The sequence below is a fragment of the Lonchura striata genome, chromosome 15, assembly GCF_050655825.1.
Source record: "Lonchura striata isolate lonStrDom1 chromosome 15, ASM5065582v1, whole genome shotgun sequence".
Classification (NCBI taxonomy): Eukaryota; Metazoa; Chordata; class Aves; order Passeriformes; family Estrildidae; genus Lonchura; species Lonchura striata.
Genome location: NC_140717.1, coordinates 13,830,894 through 13,852,949, shown reverse-complemented (window position 1 = coordinate 13,852,949; position 22,056 = coordinate 13,830,894). Strand labels below are relative to the sequence as shown.

Sequence of the window (22,056 nt, the reverse complement as noted above, 5' to 3'; positions counted from 1 at the left end):
GAGCACTTGGGAGTCATGGAGAGACGAGCCCCAGCTCTAAAGTCTGTGACCTGCAGCTCAGCACAGGATGAGTGATCTGGGCATCTACACGCCCAGGGTACAGGACACTAAAAGCACCAGCATTTCTAATCTGACATCTTGTCATACATCAGGCATGTGTAATTCATTTAGAAACCTCTTACCTTGGCTGCTACATTATCGTAGCTAGTGGGGTTCATGACATCGTAACAAATTAACACAACATTGGTGTTCTGGTAAGAAAGTGGCCGTAGCCGATCGTAGTCCTCCTGCCCTGAAACACACAGGATGGTTTGGATGAAGAAATCTCTGTCCTGAGCAAACACAACAATGGGGATATGTACAGACACATACTGGAGATCAGGAACAATGGTACTGTAATTGCACAGACTGCAAGTTTTTCATACTTGTAAAATTCCTTCCCTTGAGTACAGAAGATTCTCCCTCACTGACAAAACACATGGTTTAGAATACAGAACACATCCTCAGCAGGTTTTAATAAAAAGCCTGCTTTGTTCACTTGCTAAGGACTTAGAAGCAGTTCTAAACACCAACTGTCAAGTTACTGCTCAAAAATAAAGTCATCAGGAGGAATATGCTAATTATTACTAAATATTTTCAATTTGACAGTGACAGTCCCCATAATCATTTGCACATGTGATGCTGTGACAAGAAGAAACACTGTATTTGCTAGACAGGAATGGTGAAGTAGAAACCTTAGTGGCAAACTTGCTTTTTCCCAGCCTGGTGAGCTAAGAGGAAGCAGTGATTACACACAGGATTGTACAAGGCATGCTGCAGCATGAGCCAGGCTTAACTGGCCTTTGATGCAAGACTCCCCAGCAGATCTAAGGGAATTCTGCTGAATTCTGGAAAAGCAGGGGATTTGTCATACTTCTGATTAGGGATATTCTAGCACGTGATGTGACAAGAGGAAGCTGATTTGCTTCAGACCTGTACTCTTCCCCTTACAGTAATCACCATGCCAGGGTCTGAAGGTGTCTTGCTTTGAGAGATTAAGTTCAAGAAAGCAGTAATTCCCAGCTACAGCTGGCAGCTCAGGAAAAAAAAACCAACAACAAAGCAATCTTTTTTATTTAATAAGGAAGAAAGCATGATTCAAGCAGTCTTTAGAATGTGTATTTGTCATGTGAATGATGAAATCAGGCATATGTCTGTGATGTACTGAATTTCCAAAAGGACAACTGGGAATGCTTCCTTCCCACTGTCACCACAATCCACACACAGACCAGAAACTGCCCTACAGGGAAGTTCCATGTCTCAGATCTTCAAGTTGATATTTCAAATGAAGGAATGCAGAAAATTTCAGTGTGTCCCAACTTTACAGCAATGATTCCTGCTCTGGCACCTGCCTCAGTCCAAAGTCATGTATTCATCACTTGCCAAAATTTTTGTCACCAATCTGAAGAACTGCAAATACTAGAAGGCAAATAATACTACAGTATTTTTCTCCCTTCCTTAATTTAAATGATTGGTTGAGCTACATTTTATTTCAAGACAATCCCTGCTGGATAAGGCATAACTCAGTTTGCCTGAGATGTTTGTACAATGGGAATCTTGGATTTGGACAACTTTGTATTTGAGCTTCCACAACAGCTGTGGGCTCTGTGGGGAGGTGCTGGACAAAGAGGGATTGATATCTCAGGGTTTAATCCAGAAATAATACACAATTGACAAAATTATGCATGTTGTATAAACATTCAGAGCAAAGATTGTAGTGCTTATCCCTTCTTATTCTCCCAAACCATCTACTTGTTTGCAACCAATTTGCCATTTTGTTGCTGAGATAATCCCTTAAATGCATTAAATACATCAGGTGCCAAACTTTTTTTCCCCTCCTAACTTCCTCTAGTGCTGTGTAAAGTTTTCCTTGTTGAAGTTCATGCCTCTGAGTTTCTAACAATATAACTTGTAAAATTAAAAGGTCCTCCAAGTTGTTGTTGGCAATTTGTGAGGCAAACAGGGCTGTCCCTTTGGGAGGAACATGTTTATTTGCTTGGAATCAGAACAAACCTCTAAATTCACACTCTCCTGGATGGGATAACAGAAAAAGTGTATTTAGTTATGTGACACAATATGTTGTATTGCAGGTCAAAAACTATAGATATGCCCTGGTGAACTGCTCCTTCATCTTCAAATCCATTTGCAGTGATGGATTTTAAAGCAAACAATAAATGCATGAGAAAATGCTGTATAAAACACGGCTCCGTGTGCATTTGGAATGTTGGATACAGAGTGCAGAACGGGGTGGGGTGCAGAGAGCAGAAGGGGAAGGTGAGATGGCAATTGCTTAACCTTAGGTTTCAGCACCCACAGGGAAGGAGAAGTAAGCTGCTCTTTAGAAGCTCAGATGCAGCTCCTCAGCTGCTGAGGATGTAACGGGACCCAGATCAAGCTGTATCTAAACATAGACATCCCCCTCTCTGAAAACAATCTCTTTCACCCCCTGTCCTCAAGTGCTGCTGGTGAAATGCAAGAAAGAGCCTGGGAGACTTTTTTTTTTTTTTGTAAAGCTGCTCAGCCTGTGGTCAGAGCTAATTTGGCAGAGATTTAGGTCTTTTTTCTAAGAGTTTTAAAAAGGAGGAACAGAGGTGAACCTAAGCAGTAACTGAATCTGTGTGCAAAGCCCTTCCTCAAACACAGGTAGCTGTTTTCTTTCCCCAGTTAACACAAAACATGCTGTGGAGGAGTTGGTTAAGTATCTGCCTACGTGTGAGCACAACTGTGACCTCTCTGTCTTCCTCAATTCATTGTATCATCAGAAACTTGGGGTTTTTCAAAAGAAAGAACTCCACCCTTTTGAATTCATGTAAAATGTGCCAATTCTCTGCCAAGCTGCCAGTCCTGCGTGCCTCTGGGAGATGCTGTGTAACCACATCCCTGAGGTGGGGAGGGAGCTCTGGTGGTGGCTGAGGGTGAACAGGAGAAGTGAAACCACTGGTCTCAGTCTCATGTGCATGTTCACCTCTGTCTGCTCTTCCTCACCTCTTTGTCCATTCACCACCAAAGAAGTGACAGCCTCTGAGCTGCTTGCCAGCTGTGTTTTTTCCCTATTCAGTTTAAAACAAATTGGGAAATGGACATTCTTGGCAGGAGGAAAACTGGTAGAAGAGGATACTGGGGGCAGGAGGGGCACACATCAATGAAAAAAATGGGGTTTTTGTCTTACTCAGGCATAACTTCCCTGCCAAAGTTCTGAGAAGTTATTTTGCATTCACTGGCTTTTATAATTTCTCTGAAGACCCTGTGCTTCTGTCATCAGAGACCTGAAAAACCTCACTGGAGGCCTTGCATGTGCTTCCTGTCAGAGCAAGTACCCACAATGATGAGGCATTACTTCCTCCCCAGTGCTCTGTTCTCTGCTCTGAGAAACTCCTGCACCAGGAATTGAGCCTCGTGTCTGCACTGCACCTAGGGCACCGACACTGCTCCCCTGGCATGGAAAAACTACAGAGTTCATTCACCTCTCAGTGCTTTTGCCTCTGCCAAGCACAGCTGGAAGTGGAAACTTCTAATTGAAAAAAGCAGCTGCAAAGGCTGCTTGCAGACCAGACAAGTGACGTTACAAAGCCTTTACACATTGCATGTGTGTGCCCCCAACTTCCTGCAACAGCAAGAAGTGTTTGATGAGGAAGACACAGTAGCACAGTACAAAACTCGCACCAAAAATTCTTTTTCTGGTACATTTTTAGACTAATCCATTAAGTTCACTTGTTACCAAAATTCTTGTCAAGAAAATAATACCTTTAGTATCTTGAAACATTTGTTTCTTAAGCTTTTTGTTTGTGTTCTCCTTCCTCAGTAAGTAAGCTCAAAGGTTAGAGCTGCACAGAACTTGACAATACAAAGAATCCTTCCAACTTTAAACAGCCCATGGAGCTGAACCTGTCCTTTACCTTTCCATGATGCTGAAGTACACCCAGCTCTATTTTGTGTTGCCCCAAGCAAGATCCTAAAAATACACAACTCGTTGTTCTAGTCTAAGCCTTAAGGAACTCAACATCAGTTTTGTACTATTAAAAACAGGATGAGATTAAAATGTGTACTCAAGTGAGTCCTTCCTCTAGCAAAACTTCCAGTTACAGAAAGAGCCTGAAAAGCTGCTTGACTTTGACAGAGTTTATAGATATGTAACATAAAACTATGTAAGCAGCTTTGAAACAGAACCAAAATTCACATTTTCCTCCCTCCCAATTAAATGTCTTAACCCAGGTGACAATCTCCCTGCTTTCTTTCTTGCTGCATCTTATGAAAAGTGAAATAAATTTAACAGGAAGGGAGGATACAAGTGTCAACAGCCTCAAGAAACTTGTAGCCTTGTGGCCATTATGCTGTTTTGGGAGGTGAAAAATGTTGGGTTTCGAGGTTTCCAGATGAGAGATGGAAAGCAATTGCTCTTTCACACCAACAATGGCAGCTCCAGTTCCCAAAGTGTCTCACAAGACACAAAATACACACCACTGTTCTTCAGTGGAGCAGTGCTTTAGTCCAAAACAGTTTTTACAGCTGTGAATTCAATGTGGAAAGTACACACTAGTAGTTATATGCATGAACAGGGAAATGACAGGATGTGGGATAATGGTTTTAAACTATCAGAGGGCAGATTTGCAATCGATATAAAGGAGAAATTTTTCACAATGAGGCACAGGCTGCCCAAAGAAGCTGTGGCTGCTCTATCCATGAAAACATCCAGGGTCAGCTTGGACAGGGCCCTGAGCAACCTGATCTAGTTAAAGACGTCCTTGTTCATTGCACAGGGCTGGAGTAATGACCTTTAAAGGTCCCTTCCCACCTAAAATGTCCTGATTCTGCAATAAGCCACCAGCTCAGTGAGCAGTCCCTGGGCTGCTGGTGGTGCAGGTCTGGTGCAGAGCTGAGCTTTGGGACACAAGGAGCTGTGCACTCCTGCCAGGCTCGGGAGAGCTCAGTGCTGCAATGCTGGACCTGCCCAGCCCACTGCCATCTCTGGATCCAGGCCATGCTCCTTACAGCCTGGAAGAGACTTCAAAGGTAAATGCTGGAATGTGTGGCACGGGGATTTTAAATGAGAGCCAGGAACCATGTGACAGGCAAAAAATCCACACTGACAGCAAACAAACTTAAAAATCATGAGTGCAGTGGCAGGTTCTTGGTGCCAACACCCTGTATTAACAAAATTCCTCTTTGGGTGCTCACACCAGATTCCAGTCCTTCTCTTTTCCTCTAAGACAGACTAAAACCCCTTGCCATTCAGTAGAAGGTATGTTATCCCAACTAAATGGACTTAGAACAGTAACACTAACACAAGAAGACACATTGGCAAATTGGCTGCTCGGGATCTTACTACACTGTAGTAAAAATTAGCAGTGAAATTTACTTTTAGATTAAAAGCCTTTAAAATTATGTTTTCAGCTATCACATGCAGCATACAAGAAGGTAAGTGTGTTTTATTACTATTAAAAATGACTAGACTGCATTTGGTTCTTATTTGTCTTGCTGTAAATTTGGAACAACCCCACAGGCTTGAACTGAAACAGGTGATTTACACTGAGCTGAAACCAAGCACGTGTCAATTATAGGGTTCATTTAGGAAAGCAGCTGGATAACAGAGTCTGGGAACTTTGAGTGAAGTTGAACACAAACCATTTCACAAGTTCTTCAAATGAACCTGAACAACTATCAGCTTTTTCACAGGCTTTTGACTTTGAACACAAACCAGCCTTTTTCTCCTTCCCTATTCAATCACACATGGCAGAAAATTAAAATGTTTTCCTGGTTGATTGTATTATGCTTTGCATCTGGGAACTGGGTTTTAATACTTCCAGATATGGTTGCTATTTGATGTTTCTGAATTTATTGGGTTGTTAAGATAATGAATGAGTCGATGACCAGAACTGCCATTAGACAATCGATCCTTTTTTTTCTGGAAGGTTGATATGCAACAGGTAATGGTGGTTGGTTTGCTTGTATTTTCATCTCTAGCAGTCTTACCTGCAATGCTATGGTTAAACTATGCTGGTAGAGAAGCAATTTGAAAACCTGTGCAAGTTTACAGTCTTCAAATATTGGGCTGATTTAAGTAGACACTGAAAAAATCTTCTGGAACAGAAACGGGGACGTGTGCGCTCACAGGAGCAACATTTTACAGTAACACAGTTTCTGCTTATTTGCCTGAAGTTACGAAAGGCTGGGCCGGGTTTGGGCTCAGTCCCAGGCCCATGTGCCGGGGTGGTGCCGCGGCAGTGGCCGCACAGGGGCTGCCCCTCGCAGGAAAGTGGAACCCCTTACCTGCGGTGTCGTACAGGTTCAGGGTGACCTCCTTCTTCCCCACCGTCACGCTCGTTGTGTACTTCTCAAAAACAGAGGGCGCGTATTGCTGCAAAGGGAGAAGGATCTCGATGATCTCAGAGGCATTTTCCAACCCTAATGGACTCTGTGACTGTGAGAAGCGGCGCCGGCGGGGCCCAAGCGCTGGGGCCGGGCCCGGCTGCGGCCCCCAGCCCCGCGGGGATGGCAGCCCCTCACCTCGGGGAAGGAGCCCTTGGCGTACACCATCAGCAGCGACGTCTTCCCGCAGCCTCCGTCGCCTACGACCACCACCTTCACCTCCTTCCCGCCCGACGGGGCGGCCGCGGGGCCGCGGGGCCGCTCCGCCGCGCCCTCGGGCACGGCCCCGTTGGCCGCGTCCATGGAGCGGGAGCGCAGCGGGCCCGCTGAGGGCGCGGCGCGGCCGGGACGCGGCTCCGCTCCCCGCCGCGCCCGGGGCGGGCAGAGCCGCCCGCGCCCCGCCGGGGATTGGCCGCGCCGGGGCCGCCGCCGCCTCAGGTGCCGCAGAGCCCCGCCCGGGCCCCCCCGACACTGGGGGAGCCTCGCCCGGCACTGGGGGAGCCTCGCCCGGCACTGGGGGAGCCTCGCCCGGCACTGGGGGAGCCTCGCCCGGACGCTGGGGGAGCCTCACCCGGCACTGGGGGAGCCTCGCCCGGACGCTGGGGGAGCCTCACCCGGCACTGGGGGAGCCTCTCCAGGACACTGGGGGAGCCTCTCCCGGCACTGGGGGAGCCTCACCCGGCACTGGGGGAGCCTCGCCCGGCACTGGGGGAGCCTCGCCCGGCACTGAGGGAGCCTCACCCGGCACTGGGGGAGCCTCTCCCGGCACTGGGGGAGCCTCACCCGGACACTGGGGGAGCCTCTCCAGGACACTGGGGGAGTCTCACCCGGACACTGGGGGAGCGTCACCCGGCACTGGGGGAGCCTCGCCCGGACACTGGGGGAGCCTCTCCCGGACACTGGGGGAGCCTCACCCGGCACTGGGGGAGCCCCTCCCGGACGCTGGGGGAACCTCACCCGACACTGAGGGAGCCCCTCCCGGACACTGGGGGAGCCTCGCCCGGACACTGGGGGAGCCTCGCCCGGACACTGGGGGAGCCTCACCCGGCACTGGGGGAGTCTCTCCCGGACACTGGGGGAGCCTCGCCCGGACGCTGGGGGAGCCTCGCCCGGACGCTGGGGGAGCCTCGCCCGCACCCTCATGGCCGGCCCGGGGCCGCCCTCAGGCCGCGGCTGCTCGGGGGCACGGCGGGAAGGCCCCTCAGCGCCGCGGCCCCTCAGCGCCGCCCGTCCCGCCGGCAGCCCTCGAGGCCCGGGACCATCGGGCCTCGTCCCTTTGCCCTTCCACCCACACACCCCATCCACCCCCGTTTATTTATTCCCGTCCCATTTGTTTTCCCACAGGGAACGGTTCCCAAGCGGCTGAGGGAGCGCTCCGGCTCAGCGCCGATGTGTGACCGGCCAGGCACGGTGAGGGCGGGCAGAGACCCCCGAGGCACCCTCCGAAAGGCACCTTGGCGCTGGCAGTGACTCACTGCTTGTTTTCCACTGATTTATTGCTCGGGAAAGAACTGACAGCTCTGCTCATCATCTGCTCACCACCCAAGGTGAGCTGCAATGAAATTAACCCGAATTTCTAATTTTAATTGCAGAGATGCGGTGGCCCCAGGCTTCCACGCGGTGTTTTTTGGTACCATGGGACGCAGGGGATCACAACAGCTGGGTATGTTTGGCTCTGGAAGAGGATCATAACTGCTGGGTTATGTTTGGTTCCAACACACATGTCAGGGGAATCACACTGAGTTTTGGACAGACCCTCTCAGGTGCAAATCTACCACCACTCAGCACAAAAAACCCCCATGTTTCTTTCCTGGCAGTAATTAGCAATGTTCTCTATCTCAAGTAAGACTGTTTTTAAGAAATAAAAATTTCCTCTATTTTTTTTTTTTTTTAATACCGCTTGTGGGAATAGCAACAAACCCCTAAGGACACGCTGGGGTGTAGCAAGACCGTTTAATTCAACTAAGGAAAAAAAAAATCCAGAACACAATTCGAGTAAGGCTTCTCATTTTCCCCTGCGCAGTTGTGTCACTAGATGGCCTTCCAGACCCAATACAAACACCACTGCACTCGGGCAAGGAAGGTCCTGCTTTGTGCACAGGGCAAACAAAAAGCTAGAAAAGGATATTTCTGCAATAGATAAGAAAAAGGGCCTGTAAGACTTAACACAGTGTATATATAACTCAAATTATAACAATAAAAAAGCGGTCAAATTCACACCTATTTAAAATTCACCATTTTTCTGTGGAAAAAGTTGATGCAAGCACATCAAAACTGTCAAAAAATGCTTTACGAGCCACAGTCTTATAAATCTTATCTGGAACACAGGAAAAGCCATGAGCTCCTGTCCAGTGTAATGGCCAAGAGCATTCCAATAGCACAGGAATGGATGGGCCAGGAAAGAATTTGTTTTATCCTGAAATGATTTATTTGGACCTGGCTAAAACCCAGTATCACACTATGTATGATACAATCAGCAGGCAGAATTAACAGTCATCCTGTAACTGAAGAATTTAGTTTGTTTTTTTTTTCAAGTCAATTATTGCCATAAAGGGGATTTTCAGGGGGATAAAAGTATTTTATGGTTCGTTATTGATTTGTGAAGTTTTGCTTTTTCTTTTTGTTTTTGGGGCTTTTTTCCCCAAGCCTCAAAAAACAATCTTTACATTTCTCACTGCTTTGTCTCATTGTACATTCTATACTTCAGGAAACTTTTAGATTTGTACACCTTTAGATTTGGGATGAAACAACACAGAATAAGAAGATTACAAATACAACTGTAAACACTCCAAAGACTGTTTTTAACTAATGGATCTTCTACTTGTAAGAAGTCAACTTACTATGGATGAAATACAACATTTCAGTGTCTCATGTACTTAATTTTAATTAACAGCTATGCTTTAGTGTGCTTTAGGCATATCATTTAGTTTTGGGCAAAAGCTGAGCCTATTTACTGACTCCAAAAAAAAAGCAAAATCTAAAATGGAATTGCGCCACTGATTTATATGGAAGAAGATTCAACCCTTTATTACTGAAATTCAAATATAATCATTACTAATTGTAAGTGTCCTTCTCTAGTTCAGTTTTGGCCTGTATATTGATTTTGGCACAAGTTCTTTCATCAAAAGCTTACACATCTGCAGCTCAGGGGTCAATGTGCGTGTGGAGGTTCTCAGTGAGCACAACAAAACCAGGGCATTAATGGGGTATGGAAAATATTTGTGTTCCAATCTTGGTGCCAATTTGTTGCTTCATGATCACCAAGGAAAAAGTTAGGAAGGAGTGAAAGGTTAGCACACTGCTTAGGAAAACTGCTAGGAGTTTGTGATTTTTAAAAGATGTCCTAACACTCTGGATGGTATTGATGGGTAATTCAGGTTAGTTATGACAACACCTAAAAAAAAATCTCACAGGTTAGGTTCAATAGTGTTTGTACACACCATCTGCTGCATACTCCTATTGTTAGTTTGTTTGGTAACACAAACTGGATAAGAATGGGGACCTGTTCTTCCTTATTGTCATCAGAACTATGTTTTTGAAATACACTTAATCTTTTTTTCATAACACAAACCCCAGTTTACAAAGACTTCAACATAACAGCAACTAACCCCATTTATGTCCAAGGGAATATTCATAAACTTAGTTAAGAAAAGTGCATAACAAGACAGAGCCTTAAATATTTATTTTTTAACATTACCAGTGACATTAATTATTTGTGTTTTCAGCTACGAAGTCCCACTCCAGCATGTACTGAGCAAGAGCAATGCCTTGAAAGATTCACAATGGGAAAGACAGAGCCTAAGGAATGGGATTTACCAAGTAAGTCAAGTGAATCTCTGATAAATTTCAGATGTTGTACAAGGCCAACAATAGCTTGTCAAGTGGACACAGACTCTTACTGAGGGAGTCTCTGCCCCAGGGAATTTATTATGGACAGGGCACAGAAGGAAGGGGGAATTATGATGTGGGAGAGCTGAGCTGTCCCTGCACACAGCACAAAGTTCTGGTGACAGAATCAGTGTGAGAGGAGAAGCCTATGACAAAGCAGGTGTATACTACTCAAGGTGATTCCTCCTGTTTACAGAACAAATGAACAAAATTGTTTTTCAGCTGTGCTTTTGCTCACAGTGCCAGCACTGCTCTGACCCTCACTAAACCCTCCACACAATTTCCAAAATCAAAGCTCCCCAGTGTCCTTGACTTTCAGCTGCTTCTGTCTCCATTTTTGCAGTGTTTCTCGCTGTTCCTCTTGCACAGGCAGAGCTCAACCATCTGGTCCTCATGGCCTGATATTTTACACACATACCCCCACCCCAAAAAATCCCTTGGGCCACATGATTCACCATCTATTCAAACCTTGCCATGTGCCTGGTTTTTTGTGTAGTAGCTCCTACTGATGTAAATCCCTTGTTCCACAAGAGCTCTCAATTGCCTTTTTCACTGAAGGCAAGGTGGCTGTGACACTTGCCAATCTCTGAGACATTTAACCCAACCTAAAGCATTATTACACTGTTGTTTGGCTGAGTAGGAACCATATTTTTTTCCCAGTGGGAAGTGCTGCCAGAAAGGCATTAACTTTCCAGACTATTAAGTAATATGGAAAAATTATATTTCAATAAGAAAATTTCCTTTCTGCCTTTTCATTCCTTAGAAATAGTTCCTGTTTCACTTGGCTCAAGTAGCCCCTGCACTAAATCAGTGCAGAAATCTTTGGATAAACTCTACGTAAAATCTGTCCAAATGCTACCAGGGAGTTCAGAGGGTTGGGAAAGACAACAGGACAAGGGTCTGCAGGGGGAGGTGTGAGACAAATTAAGACACACAATTCAGCAAAATCAGGCAGAGAATTTTCAGGCACTCTGATGTAGTTTGGACAAACTTTATTCATAAAACAAACACTCAGGACTACCTGATTGATAGGGAACACAAAATGTATCTTAGTTATTTTCTCTGGTATTCTTTAGATCAGGGATGCCAATTGTGTGGGCCAAATATGGCCTGCCTGATACATGCACGGCCAAAGTACTGTATTTTGAATTTCACCTTTCATCAGAAACTCAGTTTTTGGCTTTGCAGCTGTGGGGGAAAACCATCCAATTTTACAAGCCTGAAGTAAGTCAATGTGGTAACATCTCATCCTCATAAGTAGGTGCTCAGAGGCAGTTTCAAGTTTCTGTTGATCACTAAAGCGTGAACTCTCAAGCTGAATTCTGTTGTGAAAAATAGGTAACACAAGGTTAGGATCATCCTATGCCTTTCTGGGACATCAAACACAATGAGTGATCTCTAAAAAGCATGAAATGAGCAGGTCTGCCAGCATCTCCATAGCTCTGCCTCCACGGATCTGGGGATGTGTGGCTCCCAGAAGTGCTGGCATGGCTTCCCTGAGCCATGGGCAGGAATTTGTCACCACAGGCTGGCAGAGCTATCACAGCAATGCTGGATCTCATCCCCTGCCTCTGTGCTGGGAAGGCAATCTGGAGGTTTAGTGGAAAGAGGGATTCAAAACACCTCATTTCAGGTGAGATCTGCAGCTGTGTTTGCCTTGGGAGCTGGGCTAGGTTTTGCCAAGGGAACAGGCAGAAGCAGTGGGTTCAGGAGTGAGGCACAGCCTTGCTCATGGCTGACAGAGAACAGGGATCTGCTACAGATCTGCATGAAATTAGTCACCATCAGATGCTCTTCTGCATCCAGATCTGCAGCAGAGAACACATCCCATCAGGAAGTAATTTGGGGAAATTTAGGGAAAAGGGCTACAAACAGCTTTGCTTGCAACACAATGTGTTCTTAGCCAGCATCCAACCAATCCCTTTTGTATAACCTCTAAAATCCCTCTGGCTTAGGTCTGCCTGTGTTTTCATTACCCAACATTCCACCTAACCCAGAAAGCACAGAGATGCTATTTTTTTTCAAAATTGGAGCACTCTGTGCAGTATCTGCTTCGTTCAGATCACTTTCCCCTTCTCTTGTTCCAAAATTATGTAATTCCTTGTGGATAGGGATATTTTCTTTTAATGTACTTGCTAGTTCAGAAATAAGGGAAGACTGAACTCAAGAGGAGTGTGTGTTAATTAAGATGACCACAGCACCAGGGGAGGGAGGAGTTGCATTCAGCTGCTTTAGCTTACACAGGAGGGATTAATATGGAGTGGGTGAGGCAACTGTGGATTGCCAAATCTAGGTTATGTTCCCCAAAATTATGTTGGAAGATTCCCCTAAAACTGAAATATGTGGAGCTGTACTTTTTTTGTGTGGGCTATAGAGAACATCAAGTTTAAGTGAACCCAGGTTTGGCTTCCTAAATATACTTTTCACTATATGAGCTATAGTGAGGCCTGAATAAGTGTGTGTTTTACAGAGTCATGAGTCAGGCTTTGATCAACACCTCATTCCTACACCCTCATACCTGGCCCAGGCAGGAAGCTCTCAAACCTTTTGGACAAGGATGTGGGGAAACTGGGAATATTCATATGGGGAGAATAAAAGATGGTAAAGTAGGCTATAAGAGAATGAACTATGGATGAAGTAGGGCCATGTTTTTGCTGAGTAATGCATAGCACTGACATTAACATGAAGTTTGCATTCTCCCCTCTGGTATCTGTGCAAACTTCCCACAGGAAGGCAGCAATGGCAGACTGAAGAGATGATAAAATTCTCTATTTATATGGGGGACACCAAAAATTCTGCCTGTTTTTTGTGGAGTGCTGGATGTATGGGTAAAGCTAAGTGGGAAGCACTTGCTCTGTCATTGTCTGGCTGGCAAGATACTCATTCATAGAGGTGGAGGTTTGGCAGGACCCAGAGGAGCTTGTGGCTTGTCAGAGCATGGCCAGGCAAAGCACAGGCCCAGACTGAATATTTCTCAGACCTGAGAGCAGCCATATCCTGGCCAGAGCAAACCCTGACAGGAACAGTGATGCTCAGAGCAAGTTAATTAATAACTTGAGGCGCTGGAAATAAAACCAGGTTGTAATTGAGTGATGTTTGCTTTAGAGCTGTGATTCTTGGCCTGTGTCAGGTTTGTGGGAGCTGGTTGGGCTGACACTGCAGAGCGGCCTGGCTGGATGTCCTCGCTGAGAGTCACCAGAGCGGGTCAGGAAGGTGTTCAAGCATTGGTGTGGGGTGGTGAGGGCAGGCACAGAGAGCAACAAGCTGACAGTGCTGGGTCTGGCACACCACCCTGCCCTGCTCTACACCTCTGTACTTGATGGCACATTTCCTGTGTGTTTTACCCTTCCTACACACATCTCACCCTTCCTGGATCTCCTCATAACAACAGGCACATTGTCAAGTTCCTCATTGCTTACTGAGATTAACATAGTAGCCCTGTTTTCTTGAGTTGGGGAGATTTCCTGGTTAAAACTGTCCTAATTAAACTTGGATCTCTAATAAGGCTAAAAATGCCCCTGTGTGAATGGCAGCTGGATCTGCTTGAAAAATGTCAGTGCCTCAAGATCTTTAATGGTCTTGGGAGTCTAACAATAGTACAGACAGTGCCTATTCAAAGATAAGGGCTCCAGGCACATGTAAGAAGGAAGCAAATACAGCATCCCCACGAATCAGACACCTTAGACAAAAATTTTCTAAGTACAGAACACATCTGGCTATGTATTTGTCAGGTACTTTATTCACTTGAACTACACACACAGCACACGCAGCAAATAATTTCCACTGTTAAATATGAGTGGGCTCCTCCATTTTCCTTTTAGGACTCAATTTTGGACCTGGGAAAAAGTGTTCTCAGTCGAAAGGCCTCCAAGCAAGCCTGGGCTGGTCACAGCACAGCAACAGCTGCATGAGCTTAAATTCCTCTCCCCACCCTGCTGCACAAGCCGTGCCCCTCAGTCCTGTGCCTGGAGGAGAGGAATGTCCAGCTTTCCTGCTTCCCTGCCAGCTCCACTGGCATTTCCTATTCCACAGCCAAGCGCACGTTAGGCGCAGACACCATGAAGTGCTTTTTCATGTGGGCAGTGGTGGTGGAACTAAGGATCCCTTTTGGTCAGAACCCCCTGCAGATGTTCGTGACACTTTTTTCACTCTCCTTTATGCAACACGTGAGGCACTTGTGATAATTTACTACCACAGGAACCTCTTCCTGCATGCTGCTATCTGCAAGTCCTTCCGGACTGCTGGCAGGCACTGCCCAGGGAAAGGGAAAGACAATGTGCAGCGGAAGGTGTCAGGAAGCAAAGAGAGCCCTGTCCTGCATCGGCAGCTCCCAGGAGAGAGACAGGCAGAAATGCAGCAATGGCTGTGTGGGTTTAGTGGAAACTAACTTCAGTTAGAAACTAGCAATGGCTGCCCTCTTGAAGGTTAAAACAACGAAAATATCTGGAAAAGGTATTTTAATTTAAAACTTACCTAAAAAAAAAAAAGAAAGAAAGCAAGAAAGCTAAAGCAAGTTCAAAAATAACTCAGAAAGTAGACAAAGATAAGAACAGATGCTGCAGGAGTCAAGTCTGAACAAAAGGCATGGGCTATGAAAGAAAACCACAAATGGCAGGGGTTGAAATGTAAAACCTACAGTTCACAGTGAAACATGAAGGATGCTGTTGTATTCCACACCTCCTCTTCCTGGGTGTAGCTGTCTCCACAAGGTGAAGGGCAGTAATGAATCAAGCTCCTTCCCTCTTCCTGTATTTTCTATTCAATTATTTGCAGGCTGTGCAAGTTCTGCTTTATTTCCCCTCTCCATATGCCACACTCTCCTTCTGTTTTTTTGGTGTGTTTTTTTTTTTAAATTCTGAACTGTGCCTTTGGCCTCTCTCCCATTCCTTTCTCCTCGGTGCGTGCCCCCCGCTCTGCCAGGATCTGCTGTCTTTGTAACCTCTGCTGTGCACATATGCTGGCTCTACCCGCCCCTCCTGCCACCCCCTGCTCCACCGAGTGTCCCTTCTCCTCGCTCCAGCCTTTCTGCCAGCGGCTCCGTGAGCCAGCCAGGAACGGAGCGATTTTACCATGCCCACTGCTCCCGTTTCCATGCTGCCGGCTCCTCTCCAGCGATCAAGGGGAAGCCGTGCTGCTCCCCTCGCACAGCACAGGCAGACACAGCCCTGCAGCTGCTTAGCAACTGCGAGCTGCGGTAGCACAGGGAGCCACGGACGGCTCAGCCTTCACCGAGCCGGCGCCTTCGGGCCCACGCCGCTGCCACCCGGGGCTCGGGGGACCAGCTGGGGCACTCCCCACCGTCCTGTCAAACAATAAATCAAGATGCAAATCCTTAACTGCACGATTGAGAGTAATGGTGGCAATGTCAAGGGTAAAGCAAAGTCCTGGTCTCGTGTCGCATCGCACCAGTGGGAAGGCACTGCTCTCATTTGTAAGCTGAACTCATTCCATTTGATCTTTGTCATCGGTTTCTGGCTGCAACGTTTTATACTCCATCACTTATAATCAGAATGTTCCTTGTATGTGCTGCATGTGTTAAAATGGCTTCCAGGTCCCCAGCTACCATCATATCAGACTGTTTAATGAAGTGTCCAGAGACACAGGTAATTTAGTGCATAAATATCCTTTTAGATTACTTATTTGTATTATCATTTCCTTCTGATGCACGCTTTGTAAGTGCCCAGCGTCTTTAAATGGTACATTCTTTTCATTCTTCCTCTTTTATTTTTGTGGAACTGTACTGTTCAGGGGCCATGAAGCACTGAACTGTTTTGTAATTCAATGGCTTTAGAATGCTGATTAGAACTGCCAGCGGTCTTGATTTATTTCATGATTTTTATAAGCTTGAAAGCATTCTAAAAAATAACCAGCTCTACATCCTGATAGGATCACAGCATTTCAATGGCAGCAGCATTTCAATAGGCAAGAAGCAACACAAAACATTCTGCAAGTCAGGTGTTGAAACAGCTTCTTTATTCCTTTATAGCCCTTGAAAGATTAGATCTCTGAAAGCACTCACTCCCTACCTTACAGAGGTGGCTTTGTCATAATACTTGCAGAAATAATATGATCATATACAGTTTAAAAAGTAACACACCCCCCCTCCCCCTGCTATGGCAAATAGCCAACATATCCATCAAAATTTGTCTGGATTTTAAACACAGTAAGCGTTTGTTCCACTGTTGGGTGTCACCATGCATCTCTGCACTCCGGCAGCCAAACAACACAGCCTAGTGATTCCCTGTCATTGTTCAAGGCTCACATCCCATGCATCCTCAGAGCATGCCGGGGCACAGGTGTAATCTGTCAGCAGGTTGCTTATTTTGGCTGACAATTCCCTAGACAGATCATCTGCTGTTCTTAGGAAGGAATGAATAATTTCATGGCAAGAAAATCTGAACAGGCAAATACCCTGTCCATATTCCTCCTCAATATTCCTTTGATATTCTTAGCCTGGTTTCCTAAAAATAAAACTGTCTAATGCGACTGTGTTGTTCTATGTAATTTTCTCCCCTCCTTCCTTCAACCTCATATTTGGCAGGGGGGAAGACATCCGTAATGTATTTAGGTCTTGAATGAACTTCTGGATACAGAGTATGTAGCGAGGCATCACGTCTAAAAAAAAAACCATCTAACAGGAAGGTCTCAAAATGTACTTTGTAACCACCCGGCCCCTGACCTCTCATCTTTCTTTTATGGGTCCTGCAACCACCTGTTTTGTGCTCTGCATTATTTAATGGCTACATAATAGACACCAGGGAAGGCAAGTGTTGCAGTGTGCCTCTGGCTCCCTTCCAGCTCCTAAACTGGGCTTTCTTCCCATGCAACTGGGGTGTGGCAAAGGATGGTGTGGAACCAGACCTCCTCCTGACACAATATTGACACTGCTGAGGTGTGTGTACACACACCAGGAACCAGGAAACACCCACAGTGCAGATAGGTTATCTGGAAGAAAACATAAAATCATAACCAACCAAGTTTGTAGGTGACACTAAGCAGTATCAGGAGGGAGTATCAAATAAAAATAATAATTTTAAAAGGCCATTGCAAGCAACAACACTAAGAGTTTTCAAGAGGACCAGAGCAAAGCCATACATGCAAAACAAAGAGCACAATCCTACAGTACAGGGTTGTCATCCTACGAAGGAGAAGATCCGAGAGTATTTTAGCAGCCCTGCTGGGAAACCAGCTGAACACAGGCTGGAGTAATCCCTGGATGCCTGACAGACACATCTGAGCCAGGAGGGCTGTTGGCTTGGGCACGGTCACTGCCGATGGCTCTGTCCCCTTCTGCCCAGATCAAAATGGTGACAAACTGGAGCAGGAACAATTACAGGATTAGTAAAGATGGACCCGAGGGGGAGCTCTGCAGCCTGGAACGGAGTGTTTAAATGCTCAGCTTGCACACAGCTATGAGAGGATGGAAATCTGGTAATGGAGAATTCCTCTGCCAAGGAGACTGAGGGACAGACACATCCAGAAACTGAAAGCAGAAACTAGACAAGTTTAAGAAGGTACTTTGATTTCTAGTCTGTCATGTAGATTTTTGATGGAAACAATTTACCCTTATTTTACTCCCTTTCACAGCCCATTTGAAAATGAAAATATGATCTTTATCTAAGATACAGCTATGCTGCAGTTAAATTCTTTCAAATGAGAAAAAGCCAAAAATTCATAAAAATCAAGAGACCTGCATAATGCTGGAAGTTGAACCAGATGAACCTTGGTCTCTTTTGTCTTTTATAATCTATTAATCTAGTTTCCTTGCACAAGCAGTGGATTGTGACTTTAAAACCTTCAATATAAAGGATTCTGTGTACAAGGCAGTCTAAAACAAAATGTTGTAAACAGTTAGGATCATTGTTTGGCAGAACAGCTGCATATTTTTTATTTCACTTTGCCTCTCAATCTAATTTGCTCTTGTTGCAACACTTTGCCAAAGAAATTAAATCACTTCTTATTGATAACAGACAGTGATATAATTAGCATAAGAGTTTTCCACTCAACAATGCCAGGCAGGGACGCTGTGGGCAAGAACAAACTCCTTTGCTTCAAGAATGTGCACAGAGTCACCACAAGCTGTTCAGAGAAAAAAAAAAAAATCTTTCCTCCCCCCCTTTCCCCTGAAAGATCTCTTTATCTAAAGAGTCTCACGCAGCAAACCAGGGTCAATCTAACTCAAGTATGAAAGTCTGGTTTGACCTTTCTGGGATTTAAACACGCTGTACCAGAACATTTTGCTTTTCAGATACGAGGTTCAGCCATGAAACCACCCACTCTGAGAGCACAACTGGTCTCAACTGCCTTGGCGACTTTTAAACTACACTGAACATTATAGTAATTTAGAAACTCTAAAAAACGGAAAGAAATTTTCGGCTCAGACTTACAAAAACAACTTCCAGCAGTGCTGAGGACTCACACAACTCACTGGGGCGGCACGGCAGGCTCGCTGTCCAGCGCCTGCTGCCCCAGCAGTTTCTGGCCCTGGTTTGCACGTACGCAGCGCCAGGCACACGCGTTAGGACCTCTCCCAGCTGGAGCACTTCATGGATTCTACCACCGGGAACAGCCGTCCTGGACAATGATTAATCGCAGACAAAGATCAGAGTCCTGGAAAAATATGCAGAGAGATGCAAGTACAGACAAAGCTGTCTAAGCTCCCACAGTATTATGGTCTGGCTGTGTCGCTTCAAAGCTGCGTTAGGCAGAACTGGTTTGCTTCAGGGTTGAACAGATCAACGTTATGGTTTAAATGCTGGTATTGCTAACAGCCAAATATATTTACACGTAAATCTGAAATCCCAGGAAAGTTAATAGCCCGATGTTGTTTAAATATGCCTTTTTTAGTCGCTTCACGTGCTGATTTAACTCATTACGATGCAAGCTGCAGAAACATTCTCACTACAGTTCAAAACCCCCTGCAAACACGAGCCCAGCTCTGCGCCGTACTTTGATCTACACGTCGCCTCTTTCGGCCATTTCCAGGAAGCTGAAATGCTTTCCACCTCTATTGAGAGATACCAGAAGAGCATTTTAATGGTGTTCAGCTAAGAACAACGTCACCGTTCCTTCTGATTTTGCCAGCAGACGGTCACTGGGAGCCGTCGTGACCCGGGCCGGGTGCTCAGCGCTGACTCCAGCGCGGGCCCGGCGCTCCCGGCCGGGCAAGGACCGAGCGGCGGCTCGGGCGGCCCCGGCTCCGAGCGCCGCAGCTCCCGACAGGGCTCGCAGCGCTACAACGCCAGCCTGGCACTGCGGAAGAGCTTTGGTTTTGTTGTTGGTTTGTTTGGTTTTCTCCCCCTCCATGGGAACGTGTTCTGTTTTGTGCGGACGGTTTGTCGCTTGCTCTCGACATAGAGGCTGACCCGGTGAGGAGCGAGGGGGGGAGCGAGGAATGGAGCGATGAGCGCAGTTGTTGCGAAAGGCGCGGGCTGCGGTGCCTCCTTCGCGGCAGCACCCTGCTCCCTCGCAGGGAAACAGCCCTGAGCCTCGGCACATACCACAGCACAGGTTGTACAAACCCACGGACCGGCTTGTGCTGAGCCGCAGGAGCTGCGGGCAGGGCGCACCCTGCCCGGCACATGCCGCTCCCGCAGACAGCCTCTGCCAAGCAGCCACTTACCTTCTCCCTCCCTCAGAGTCCGCAGGACGGTCCTGCTCTAGCCTTACCAGGGAGGCCACCTCTATACAGTGTTTGCTTTTCCTCCCTGTCCTGCCCTCTGAAGTGGTTGGTCAAGCCAGGCTTTCCTGGCTCACCTACTCTGGGTCTGCAGTGAGCACAAGCTGCAATTCCCCGCAGAGCACAGCGAGGATTGTGAAATTCCGAGATAACCCTCAGCCTCCACTCAAAGCGAGCTGCAGCAGAATCTGCTCGGGGGAAAAAAAAAAATCCCACCAAAAAAACAAATCAGAAGGAAAAAAAAAAAAAAAAAGAAGAAAAAAAAAAAGACGCCACATGTAACACCTCATCGAGCCATGGCGGCTCCACTGCAGCACGGCACCGGCTCCGCGCCAGCCCTGCCCGAGCGGGCCCGGGGAGCTCGGCGCTGCAGGCCGGAGGAGGCAGGGCAGCGCTGCCCCGGCTGGGTGATGGCGGAGGGGGAACAGCCCAGGAGAGGCAGAGAAGGAAAACAACAAAGAGCCATGTGACGGGGAGCGGCGGCCGCGCTCCCCCCGGCGCTCCCGCTCCGGGCGGGGAGGTGGCGGCGCCGCCCGGCCCCTCCCGCGGCCAGCGCTGCTGCTTCCCCCCGTCTTCCACACCGCCCGGGCTTTAATTTTTTTTGTGCATTTTATTTTTTTCTCCTTATATGTATAGGGAAAGGGGGGTGGTGTTGTTTGTTCCTCTTTTTCCCCCCCTCTGCATTAGGCGACTTCCATGGCTTGCTGTTTTTATAAAGAGAGCAGGAGGCTGCGGCGGGGGAAGGGCGGTGTTATTTATAGCAGCCGGCATTATCCGAGCTGCCTTTGTCCTCCCGGCCGGCCGCCCCCCCGCCCGGCCCGGCTGGAGCGCCGCCAGCCCCGCTGCCGCAGGGCGCTCCCGCCATGTTGTGCGCGGGGAGAAAGAGCCGCTGCTCCCTGCCCAGCTTCGCCCTTCCACAGCCCCTCACAAAGCGCTGGGGGATGGGAGGGGGAAAAGGGAAAAAAAAAAAAAAAACAACCAAAAAACAACACCCCAAACCCATCATTTCCCTGCAGCGCCCGGGACGCGGAGCGCCGGGAGGCAGCGGGGGGAGAGCCCGCCGCGCCACCGCCCAGCGCTGAGGAGAACGCGGCGCCGAAGGGAAGGAGAAGCCATGATGGCGGCTGCCCTCACACAACACGGAGCGCGACCGGGAGCGCCGTGCCCGCCCCTCCCGCCGCCCGGGACACGGTGCTGCCGCAGCCTTTCACATAATAAACCCACCAGAATTCGGCGGGGAGGCCATTTTCGTGGGCTGGGTGGCGGCACTAAAGCACAACTGCTGTGAATATCAACTGCGTCACGGCTCTCCATCTGTAACACTCAGGCTGCAAAGGGTCCCTCACTTGGAAGGAAACTCCCTCATTTTGGATATACTTCCAGACCTCCTTTTTCCCCCCTCTCTCCAAGTCACTGCCTCTCGGTATGAAGGATTTTACAGTGCTTTCTAGGGAGACATCCGCCATTAAGACTCACCGTCGTGAAAAACACCCCCCCATTTTGTTGCCTGTTTTTTGTCGAGCTTCTGTAATTAGACGGATAAAACATGTAAGGGATCCCTACCACCACCACCGCCTTCTCGCCTTTTTTAACATCAACCTCACTAACATCTTACTGTTCACAGGCAGATTTTTTTTTTTTTTTGTGCTTTCAATTTAACAGCCACGTAATGCCTGCCTGCAATGGATTCACAGCGTCTCTCCGCACCAAAAAAAAACCAAACCCACCCAGGGCTGAGGACGACCAAGAGCTTTGTGCAGAAAGAGAAATCAAATCCCTCCCTGAAAACAGACGTTTCAGAGGTACTGTTAGATGTTTCTGAGGAGAAGGAGATCGCCACCGCTTTCAGACGACCATTGGGATCTTTCCACCCAGGACAATACCATTAGCTACAGGCCTGGGCTATTTGTTCCTCTGCAAGGGCAAAAGGGTTTACTTACCCGCACACCATAGTTGAATGCAGCTCTGAAGGTGAAGTTGTTACTCTTTTTTAAAATAATGGCTATAAGTATATATATGATCTGTATCACCACTTCTCTCGTAAGTTTGCGAGCCAAAGCGGATCTTGTTAAGATAAGTTATGG

At 47.2% G+C, this 22,056-nt stretch overlaps 1 protein-coding gene and 1 long non-coding RNA gene across 5 annotated transcripts in view; one reads left to right on the top strand and one right to left on the bottom strand.

Moving 5' to 3' along the window:
• Positions 1-22,056, bottom strand: part of RHOF (ras homolog family member F, filopodia associated) — a 27,420-nt gene extending 5,364 nt beyond the window's left edge. For 2 of the 4 annotated variants that reach the window (XR_014958605.1, XM_085592761.1), the window contains exons 1-4: positions 19,243-19,471; positions 18,681-18,867; positions 6,307-6,394; positions 183-292 (exon numbers count right to left, since the gene is read on the bottom strand). Coding sequence is in view for 3 of the 4 variants with exons in the window: in XM_085592761.1 (XP_085448887.1) it covers positions 183-292; positions 6,307-6,394; positions 18,681-18,867; positions 19,243-19,325 (468 nt within the window). In the remaining variant the exon portion in view is untranslated. Of the gene's footprint in view, positions 1-182; positions 293-6,306; positions 6,395-6,543; positions 6,735-18,680; positions 18,868-19,242; positions 19,472-21,912 lie in introns of those variants that run through there. The other 2 variants (XM_085592762.1, XM_021532704.3) reach the window with 2 other exon arrangements.
• LOC146766019 (uncharacterized) lies at positions 6,809-14,339 on the top strand. Its single transcript, XR_014958606.1, has 5 exons — positions 6,809-6,843; positions 7,750-7,815; positions 7,998-8,068; positions 10,131-10,224; positions 14,115-14,339. It is a non-coding gene; the product is annotated as an uncharacterized LOC146766019 (long non-coding RNA).